This window comes from Galeopterus variegatus, unplaced genomic scaffold (assembly GCF_000696425.1).
Source record: "Galeopterus variegatus unplaced genomic scaffold, G_variegatus-3.0.2 Scaffold501, whole genome shotgun sequence".
Taxonomy (NCBI): Eukaryota; Metazoa; Chordata; class Mammalia; order Dermoptera; family Cynocephalidae; genus Galeopterus; species Galeopterus variegatus.
The window spans coordinates 325,150-336,560 of NW_007726612.1; the positions used below are offsets into that span (position 1 = coordinate 325,150).

The following is an 11,411-nucleotide window of genomic DNA, read 5'->3' on the forward strand; positions in this document are numbered from 1 at the left end:
GCGGTGGCGCTCCCGCCGAGGGTTCGGATCCCACATACAGACCGGTTCCCGCTCACTGGCTGAGTGAGGTGCGGGCGCAACACCAAGGGTTGCGATCCCATTGCTGGTCCCGGTCCGGTACGGGCGCGACACTGAGGGTTGTGATCCGTTGCCGGACACACACACACAAAAAAAAGGACAAAAAAAAAAAAAAACAAGACTGCTAAGAAAAGTGGGTTTGAATTGCTCATAATTTAGAACCATTAGGCTCAATGATTTCACTCTACAGTTTTTAAACTGCAAGTATCAGGATATATAAGCATAAATGTTCATACGTAATTCATTTACACAGTGTCCTAAAAAAAAAGGGCAACTAAAAAATCAACTGGCTGTGAAAACCCACTACCCTTTATTTATCAGTGGATATTATTATTCTAATTTTGGTAATAACAGTTTTACCAGTGTGCTACCATCATGGTAAACTAGGCCCTGTAGAATCTGTTTGTAGGAGTGAAACATCATTCCCTAAGTTATGGCTTAACAGTACTGGATAGTATCCTGATTACGACTTCAGAGTGGCTAACGCCAAAAACTTCATAAACTCTTCCATAGGAATGATGTTCGTGTTTTCAATCTCCAAAGCAAAAATCAACAGTTCAACCAACCATCCAACCATAGACACTGACAACATCATTTGCAACTTTGAAAGGCCAGATGCCGTACCTTTCCTACATAGAGGGGGTCTGAACCCATGTATTCCTCCAGCACAAAGAACTGATTCCACACCCAGCTGCGCTTGGTCCGGGACCTCCCTGATTGGAAATAGGGCTTTGATCTGGACTTTGGGAGTTCTGCTTGACTCATCCCAGAAAAACACAGGAAAAGAGCTATTAGCTGCAGAAAATAGCAGAATTCCACTTTGCCCAGCTTCATCTTTTTTTTTTCTTTCTTTTTCCTGTGTAAGAAAAAAACCTTGACAAAAGAAAAGGCACAGTTCCAGTTGGCTTAGTAGCTCTTGCCTCCGGCAGGGTGTCAACTGAGAGTCCAGGGATAATAATTTGTAGAGTGTTGGATTGGAAGAGGTCACCACTGTTGGACAGCCTTCTCCAAAGAATGGTGTAATAGGTACCTGTCAGAACAAAGAGAAGAGCTAGTGTCAGAAACCAGAACACATAAAAACATTTAGCTTCCATTTACTAATTTACTATTAATTTTCTCAAGATATCATTGTTGTATAATCATTAAAATATTAATTATACACTTCTAAAATTACAATAACAATTGCCATATTTGTAAATTACATAATACTGCTGATGCAGAATTATTCTTATTCCATAACACAGCCTTAAAATTTTAAGTTTCTTTTAGGGCATTTTATTTGGGCATATGGTTTGTTTTACACAAATGTAGCAGCATCATTTTAAAAATCATTTAATGTTAGCCTCTTTTTTTCTCTCTTTTATATTACAGTCAGTTTCATTCATTGGTATTAGAACGTGAAAGCAAAGCAGCTCAAAGCATGGATTTAACCAAATGGGAAGGACATATGCTGGTTTAAATCTCTTCTGTGAAACTGTAAAGAGAAATAAAGAAGTACGAGGTGATTCAAAACCGGTTGATTGATTCTGAGTCACAGAACACCAGCTGTTTTGATGTGCTCTGATTAGATTGTGATCAGCTGAAAAGCTCAGTAGCTTCCATTTTCCACTCTTCAAACTTACTGTCATGTATGCTCTGTAGCATGCTAGGATATGCTATTGCACTGCAGTTATTTGCTATTCTACAAATATTTATTGAACATCTTGCACCATGACTTGTGCACAGTAGGGCCTTCTTCCAAAAACGTTTATGGAATTGAATTATACAGATCAACAGAAGAGTTAGAAAACTATGTTTATGAGCCCCATTGCTTGTTGGCATACACCCAGGAAGTGCTTAGCAGCAGCATGGAAAAAACACCTTTTATTCTAATGTCTATTTATTTCACTTATAGAATTCTGATTATGCAAGAGGAACAAAATCAGTTACAAAACAAATTTTCCAAACACGGAGAGATAAGAGTTTATGACAAAATGTTCACCTAAATCTCCATGTTGCACTTGGTTTATGAATTAATTTTACTTTTTATAAATAAATCACCAATAGAATGATTACAGCAAAGAATTATCATTTACTTATTTCTGTATTTTTGCTTTTTGAGGAGGGGGAAAAATAGTTTTAAGAACATTAATTGAAAGATATTTCCCTATTAAAGCAGAAAATACACTATTCTTATAAGCTTTATTTTAATCTTTTGACATGTCTCTCCTGTAACAGGAGTGTCTGTTACTTACTAGAAAAATATTCCTGACAGCCAAATTGCTTAGGAAAAATGCTATATAGAGAGGGAAAATGTGAAAGAAAAAAATATATAAATGTACTAAATAAGTTAAATAGTCCACACAACTGGAAGAAACAGGTTGCATTGACTTTGAGCTCTATTAAAATGAACAGATACATTTTTAAAATATCCCTATAAAGTGTTGATATTCCAGATGGCATTTTGAATGATCCAGCATTCAGCTAATTCATGTATGCTGAGAAACACCAGAATGGGTAACTATTATTAGAGCATATGAACTCCAGCCTATGTATTGAACACATTCTCCAAAAATTCTAACCTCCTATCCAAGGGTAAAAGATGAATTTACTCCATTTAGACATTACCCTAGAAGGCTATTTGTTCTAGACTTACTATTATAAAGAACAGGTAACTTGGGATCATGCTTGATGTTCCAATAAAAGCCCCTCAATTATGTTGAAAGTTCACTGTAAGGAGGTAGTGGGAATGGCTGTGAGCAAGGGAAGGAAGAAGTTCATGTAGCTTCTTCCTTCTTCTACGTGCCAAACCAAGTTCCTGGGGATGGGGAGGAACGATTTAGGGCTGTGATCACAGGACTGAGAGCAGCACGTGATACCTGCAGCCTAAGAACAGTTCCAGTTTAACCAAATTTTCCTTTCTCAAGAGAGAATGAATTTTCTCTTAAAAACAAGGACAAAAATACTTTGGTTCCTAAAACAATTATTTTTTAAACATGATAAACTATATGATTTAGGCAACTTTATGGATTAAAAGGACTTGGTAGCATTGTTTCAGTGTGAACATGTATCCAACATCTAAAAATCTAAATGGCCAATGAGATTTTGGGATTCAAAATTAGGGGAATTAATATACTTTACATACTGGTAAAGACTGTGGAAGTCTGTATCAGATAAAGATCCAAATTCTGGTCTGTCATGTCTTAACTATGCAATCTTGGGTAAGTTAAATTATAAGAAATTAAGTTCCAGAGATGAATCCTCAAGCCCCTCATCTATAAAACAAAAATTTTAATAATGGCATCTACTTCATAGGATTAAGTGAGCAAATCATGAAATTCTAAGAATGATAAGTTTGTTTGTGAAGTGATATTAATTTTGGTTTCAATATTATCCATAGTAAAATATTTTAGGCAACTCTTACACTAAACGAAAACATTTTTGATAGTTCTACTTGTTGCCAGATAACTATTGGCTCATGAATCAAAGTATCTAAATAGATAAAAACAAAGGCATCAAAATGCTTTTTTTTTAAAAAAAAAAAAAAGGATATAATTCTTTCTTTCCTAAGGGCATGCCCTCTGTAAGTTTTTGTAAGTCAAACACTGGTATTAGAATTGGGAAAATTCATTTGCATCTACTCAGGGTGTTCACTGATGAGGAACAAAAGAAACATAATCTGGACTAGAGATAAGATCACTGGACTCTATCCTACAACCTCCATCACTTGTGATATCACCTTGGATCCCTCTGGTAATTTCACTTTCTGCAAAATAAAGGAGCTAAACTAAATTACCATATAAAGCCTGCATTTTTTCCCCTCAGGTCTTACTTTTATACTTTTGACAATTATAAAATTGATTTTGTAAGCTTTTCTAAAGTTATGTAATTTACTCTTCTTGCCTCTCAAGGTTTATTTCTCTTCCATACAACAATATTGTGTACTTATCAAATTAGCTAAAACATATAAAAGAAGGGAGTTAGAGAACATGCCATAGGTGATTTTACAGTCATTGAGATAATATTCAGAAGGAAAGATACCTGACAATTATGTACTATCTCATTTGAAGCAAGAGTTTTAAAAGCAGCTAGCATTAATGCAAACCTTGATGAACAGGAATATCCACCCTATCTTTGATCAACAGAAGTAGACACATAATTATCATTCAGAAAATATTTAGAGAATGTTTGCTTCCATTTATAATCCATCTCATTTTTCAATATGGAAAATTAACCACATAATAGGTCAATATATAAATTTCTTGGTAATTCTACCATGATTATGAATCACAATCACTTTGAAAACAATTCCATTGTATTCCTCTGCAGTATTTGAAGTATTTACCAGGCTCTTGAGCCAAATTTTCTTTACCCTGCTCCAAGGTCTATAAGAGTGCTCAAGGATACTTTAACTGGCTCTGTGTACATTACTAGAGGATGAAGTTCTCTTTTACGAGGCAGATAAATGTCTCTGTCATACCCTTTGCTGAGTGCTCTTGGAAAACAAGAAAGTTGTGTCTGAACAATTGTGATCTGAAGTGAGGATGTTTCAAAATGGGTTCATCAACATTTTTGGTAGTAACCAACTCTGCCAGGAATAAACACCCGATATATCAGGGGAAAGTTATTTGGTCAAAGAGAAGATGTCTCTTTTCTTCATTCGTCTTCCCCAAATCCTTGCCTTCCTTTTCAGTCAAATCTGATTATCAAGGTAAAAGCCATTATAGCAGTTCAACCCTACTCATCTTGTCCTGAGTTGGGTCATCATGAAAGAAAAGCAGGGTCCTGAAGAGTTATGAAAAACCTCTATTCTCTGTGGTTGTGAAACGTAAGTAACCAATATTTGAAATTTCCTCATATATTGTAGAACCTCTCCAGATAGGTTTCTTATCATTTCACAAATGTCAACATGTATAAAAGTACCATAGTAACATTCTTCACATGTAAATTAAGCACAGGACCCCACAATTGTTGATTTTTCACAATGGGTTAAATATTGCCTCACAAATCTGAGTCCCAAAGCAATAACCCCGCATCCCTTCTTACACTTCCACGTCGTTTATCTTCTACTCTTTTCTGCCTCCTCTCTTGAGTTTCACATACAGAGTTAACAACAGGAGCCACATTAGAAACAAGCAGAGACCTCTGTGCCCATGCTGTGCAGTGCCATGTCCTGTCTTCATGGGAAAGCTTGGAGAGTGACCCTCTGGAGGTTTGGACAGCTGAACTCTTCACTATTAACTAGCCCAGAAAAAAACGCAGAGAAATAGATGTGTTGGTATAAAGTTAAAGTAACTTCTATAGATCTGTGACAAGGTCTGGCCAGTTACAAATGTGGAGCATTATCATTCTAAGGAGGAAAGTAAGGGGAATACATTACATCCAAGGAGAAAACTGAATAGGGGTCAACCACAGATGTTTTAAAGAGTAGTGGGGAAGCCTACTGGACTAATGAATAATCTGAAATAGAAAAAAACATATATCAGAAGAAGATTTCAAATGTGTTTGTTTGCTCTGCTGTTTTATGGCTAAGTTGTATTTGTAAAAATTTACCCTTTTTAGCTTTTTTTTTTTTCACAATCTGAAAATACTTGAAAATCATCACAAGCAGTACTGTGATTGGCACAACATACCTTAATCAATCAGAATACAAAAAGGAAACAAACAAAAATTCAAATGATTTGAAGCAAAAAAGAAAAGGGTGAGAGTCCATCAAGTGAAATTTACCAAGTCAACATCATTTATTTGACCTGAAATCACCTTATTATGCTACCATTTTGTTCTAATTATTTTTGTTCAACTAAGAGGCAAGGTATTATTTTCAAGTAGGCTGTTTATCATTCATTTAATCTTAATAGCTAATATTATTTTACTAAAATGAATTCATTATTATAAAATTTTATTGGATTTTCTACACCACTTAGCATCTCTACGAAGCCACTTTTAAAAATCAGATCAAATGACTGTCATTCTCTTAATCAAATGTTTTGTTCATACTTAAAAACAGTGACTAAAAGTCATAAATAAAATGTTTTTTATGCATCAGCATACCAATTATTAATCAGCAGTACAAATCATCCACAACCTGTTCCATATAAATTAATGTCATCATGCTTAAAAACATGACAAGCAATATAAAATATATCATATTCAGCCACTACATATTAACATATAACCAAAAGAGTAGTTATAAAACATGCTTAATTGCCAATTAATTTATATATGCTAGAATACTTTTTCAAAAGGCACACAAAGTGCTACTTGCTTTCTAGAGATAATCTGCACTATAATACATAACTATCAATTATATTTAAAGGAAAGATATGAGGGTACATCAAAGAGTTTGTGGAAAAATGAATTGAATGATAATATAAATCTTTCCACGAACTTTTTGAAGGATCCTCATACTAGTATTTTAGGTTTTGTGGCAATTAAAGTTAAATTGGAATGTGGTGGGGGGGTTTTTTTGTTGTTTTTTGGTTTTGCAGTCCAATATAAATAACCAATGGCTTATCACAATTAAAGACCTTACACGACCAAATTTTCTCTAGATTTTAGGCAAAGAGCAGCTGCTCATGCTGTCTGCTATCTGGAGTCTGCATCAGATGCAGGTCTGTCCCTTTCTGAATATTCCCTGGATATTTAATGGATTTACTTAAATTCAACAAAGAGACCTCTTCATGATTTACCCAATGTTTTCTTTAAAGACCTTCATTTGCCCTTATGTCCCAGGACAGCAGCCACCTGTTACCACCAAAGTCCTCTCTGTGATATATCTCTGTCAACAAAGTTAATATGCTTTGCATAAAGGATGGTTCTTATTCATTGCTGCTTTTACTTATTTTTATAGCAGAATCACACTACACATTTTTGAGAATGCCAAAGGCGAAAAAGACATATTCTAATCCCCTCCCATTCATGACTGAGCAGATGTCAAAATCCAAAACTGGAGAGGAAGTAGTCCAGGACAGGAGTGTTGTAAGAGCTGTAGCTACACTTATTTCCAACCACCACATTACAAGCAAACTTTAAAAGGACAATGTCTATGAGATAGATAAACAGAATGTTACTTCAGTACTGAGGAATGTAATAGCTTGGTTCGCATAAGAGGTCATGCTAGAGCAAAAACATAAAGAAATCCCCAAACTCTGCTGCTACTTATATTTGAATATTCCTGAAATGGTGGAACTACAGATGATTAATGTATTGGAACTCGAACAGATATTGGAAAAACCTAAGCTAGTCCCTTCTTTCTTTAGTAAGAACAAAATTGAAATCTACATAATTCTAGTGAAATGTCCAAGGTCACACAGCTAGTTACTGATGCAATTGGGCATGATTGAATGCAACGGGTATTTTGAAATGTTTGTTAAAAATTGCTTACTCTGGTAATGAATCTCTTTTTAATATCTGATCTTTGAAAATTATTATCTTTCTCCAAAGCCAAGAAAAATAGATTTGATCATACTAAAATTTGTATATGACAATAAGTTAATTATCAAAGTAGGAGATCATCATGATTACTCTTCAGGATGTCAGGGAGAGCAGACTAAGAAGAAAGGGTAGAGGAATCTATTGTCCAGGACTGTACATTTCTATGTCACAAAAAAATGGAGAGTGAGCAGTAGTCCAATATAAAATAACTTTCTCCCTTCTAAACAACCCTGGCAATCAAAAAATAACTTCTACTACATTATGACACTAAGTAGTTAGCTGTTTTCATTGAAATTTAAACAATAATGGACTGAATGCTTTAGAAATAGGGTAACATCTCAGGAAAATATCTTAGGATATAAAAACGTATACATAGAGCCATTGTATTTGGCAAAATAACTATCATGCCAGTCGAACTTTTCTTGTTGGTGCTACAAATCCTATATTTTGAGATGACTGTCTGCTCTTACTATTTTTATTATAATCGTTTTTGATTTAATTTTGCCATGTTCAGCTTCTAGTGTAACAATATATTATCATTTATGTTGCTGCATCCGTATACTATTTAAAGTTTAACATTAGATTCAATAATTTTAATACTGATGAAAAAGCCCTCTCCTTTGTACTTAAAAGGTATAATTTTTTACATTTTAATTCGTGAGTTTGGGGATTCTCTGTGATATGAGACTTCTCACGTAAAGAAACTGTGATGAAATCCATTAGCTCCCTGGGCCAAATAACATTACAACCACAGACCACAACCTCCTACTGTTAACTGGCCTAAATATGCAGGCAGGGGCCCTGGAAATGAATCACACAGCCTGCAGTGTGCATCTGGTTATCAAACATGGAAAGAAAACTTCTCTAAGTGGATTATAGAGTCAATTTCAACTAAACACAAACAACCATTGCCATGGGTGAAAGAAATGAAAAAGAAAGGGGAACAATAGTTTAGAATTAACAGGAAGTAGCCCATGTAAATTAAAAAGTAAAGTGACAAAGAACAGTCCTTCTGGATCACTTATGTAATAACAAAATGCTAAAATTATATTTAAAGGGCTTTTTAAAATATACTCTTATAAGAAAGCTTAGCTGTATCAATTCTAATTTTTAATTTACCCTTCTATTTACCTTGTGCCAGGTGTGATTTATGTGACTTTAGTAAAAGGCATCATGTTTCAATAAACATTTTGCAAAATAGCAGAAAACAAATTCTACCAGAATAAAATCTATACTCTCATCTGAAATGAATGTATAGACAGATGTCTGCATATTCATTTGCACTGTTAATTTTATCAGTGAGGGACTCACAGAATGACAAGAGGGAAGTGATTGCAGGGGTACCTTTATGCAGAACCAGCAAATCCCCAGAGGAGGCACTCGTGCATTGCTGGTTACAGCTAGATCTGCACTGCTTGTCAGAGGCTGGGGAGATGGGCACACACAGGACTCTGATCACATGTCTTTTTTCCTTGTCCTCAGCTCCCCTTTATCACCCCACCAAGCAGCATCTAATTCTTTAATCCAAGGAAGAAAAGCTTCCATCACAGTCCCTTTACAGTCAACTAATGCACGTTAGTCATTTTAGAAGTTTCTGAAACTCCACATTTAATCTAAGGCTTTGAATCTTTCCAATCAAGTAAAAAACATTTTGTATGTGTGTGTGGGAGAACTGTGATATGATACAAGCTATAACAGTAAATGAAAACCTAATAAAATCAAGGAAGTTTGGAATCATTTAGCAATAAATATTTACAACACAGAACAATTTATGGGTTTAGTACTTTATAAAGAGCTTCTGAAATATTTGACAAAGAAAGTATTTGACTCAGCACAAAGATGTATCCACTTCCTCATATCAGTATACATTTTGAGAAGTTTATAACAACTCTGCCATCAAAAAACAAAATGCTGAATAACAGGGAGACCAGCAAAGAAATCATGCCTGAGGAGGGATGGTCATTTAATTTTTAGACCAAGGAAGGCTGAACAGTGGCCAACTCAGTGCTCTCCATGCTCTCTTCTTCATTGGACACTAAAAACTAGTCAATTCAAGGGTAAATTGCAGTAATATAGATGCTTTACAATTACCCTTTTATAAGTAAGGAAAAAGCCCTGTGCTATTAAATCAATAAAAGTAGACTTAAAGAGAGTTGCGAGTCTGTCAACTGATTGTTAACACAATTCTAATGACTTTTGCAGCCCTTAATTACAATAATATCTCACGTTGTAAGTGTACAATGCCCTTTTATTAAAGCTGCAAACCTTAATAGCTTTTAGCAGGGTGATGATCTGCACTACCAATGATGGTTTATTTTTCTTTCCACAGACAGACTTTCATCTAGCTTTACCAGATAAGGCTATTAAAGTTGGATATTAACTAATTGTTTCTGCCACTTCACTCCATATTAAACACTAATATATAAGCAAAACTTCCACAAAGTTGCCAGTTTGACTACCTGCCTTAATTCTTTTGCATTTTAACTCATACTGTTCCAAATAGCCCTAAAAATAAAGGGATTCTTAGTGCATTTTCTCTTTACAGACAGCAACAAGAAAAAAGCTTGGGTAAACACAAAGCCTAACTATTTCTTTAGGAAAGAGGTAATTTTTGTAGTTACTGAAAGCTTCAAAGGTAATACTTTTTTCCTTAGCTTTTTTTTCACCGAACAACTTGTCTTTATAAAGGCACGCTTAAAACTATTTAGATGTTGCTGGCAGTGTCTATGCAAACTTTCCTTTAAAAAAAAAAAAAAAGTCTATTTGTTCCTAAACTCTATTAAAATACACATTTTTGGGTGCGCTGTTAATCTGATTTTAAAAAGGCATACTTGTCACTTAGCAAGGGGCATATTTTTACAAGTTACTTACATTTTTCTATTTTTGTTTTGTATAAAGCTCTGTTTACCTACTTCTGTATGAAAAATAACCTAAACCTCTGTCCGGTTACAGAAATAATGAAGTCTTCCTTAAAGGTCTTTTGCTTGATAAACGATCTGATAAAGACAAGATATGTCTTGCAAAGTAAAAGATGTTTTAAGTATATTCATGGTTCAATTTGCAGATTTCCAAAGCCTTGATGGTTTCTTAGCAGTTTACCATTTGCCTAGTGCTGGGTGAACTCATTGTCAATCTTTACTCACCCGAACTATGACATCTAAGAAATCCGTAGGGTGAATGATCTAAAACTTGAAGCCATACAGAAGAATAGGTCCTTTCTCATTAATCCACATTGGAAGGATGAATAACAGCAACTAGCCGTGTACCATATGCACCCACGAAGAAGTCCACCATGCATACAATCAGAGGAGCAGGGTGCCCCTTTCCCAGCGCACACCTAAGGTACAGCCAAGAGGAGGGGAAGCAGGACGCCGAGCAGAGGCAAACCCTGCAGATGCACCATATCAGCAGAATACTAATTACAAGAAAAAGCAAAGCAGGTGAGTTCCACCTTCACGAAAGTAAAAGGTGTCTAGCGCGGCCAGTTCAAAGGACTCCTACACACACAGGCACACACCCCCTTCCAGTCTCAGACCTCTGCAGAACCGGGCGGCACAGCCAGCGCGCATTGTGCCCCCAATCAGTCCGAGGTCAAGGGAGCGGCGCTTGTGTTCCCTTTGAGGACAGCGGTCCAGACTGCCTGTGTTTACCGCTGCGTTTGGAGCGTGCTGGATTTTGCTCTTACCCTGAACTACTTCTCTCGCAGCACCGGGTGTCTCTCAGCACCAGCTTTCCGGGCTGAGCGCCCAGCTGTGTCCATACGCCTCTCCTGCCTTGCGGAGCAACCGCTCACGGCAACACGCAGTAACTTGGGAATGCCAAGGGAAACTCCACCCGGAGCCCCCCGCCCGCCTCCCGCTCACTGATTAGTCCTGCTTCCAGACGCGCACAGCAAGGGCGCACAGCTGCCGGCGGCGCCT

General features: G+C 36.2%; 1 protein-coding gene across 1 annotated transcript in view; it reads right to left on the bottom strand.

Moving 5' to 3' along the window:
• The window catches only part of CDH7 (cadherin 7, type 2), a 90,859-nt gene extending 80,078 nt beyond the window's left edge, over nucleotides 1-10,781 (bottom strand). Inside the window, exons 1-2 of the mRNA XM_008569455.1 lie at nucleotides 10,635-10,781; nucleotides 703-1,108 (exon numbers count right to left, since the gene is read on the bottom strand). Of these exons, the coding sequence (XP_008567677.1) occupies nucleotides 703-912 (210 nt within the window). The 5' untranslated portion in view covers nucleotides 913-1,108; nucleotides 10,635-10,781. The remainder of the gene's footprint in view (nucleotides 1-702; nucleotides 1,109-10,634) is intronic.
• Between the last annotated feature and the right edge of the window lie 630 nt (nucleotides 10,782-11,411).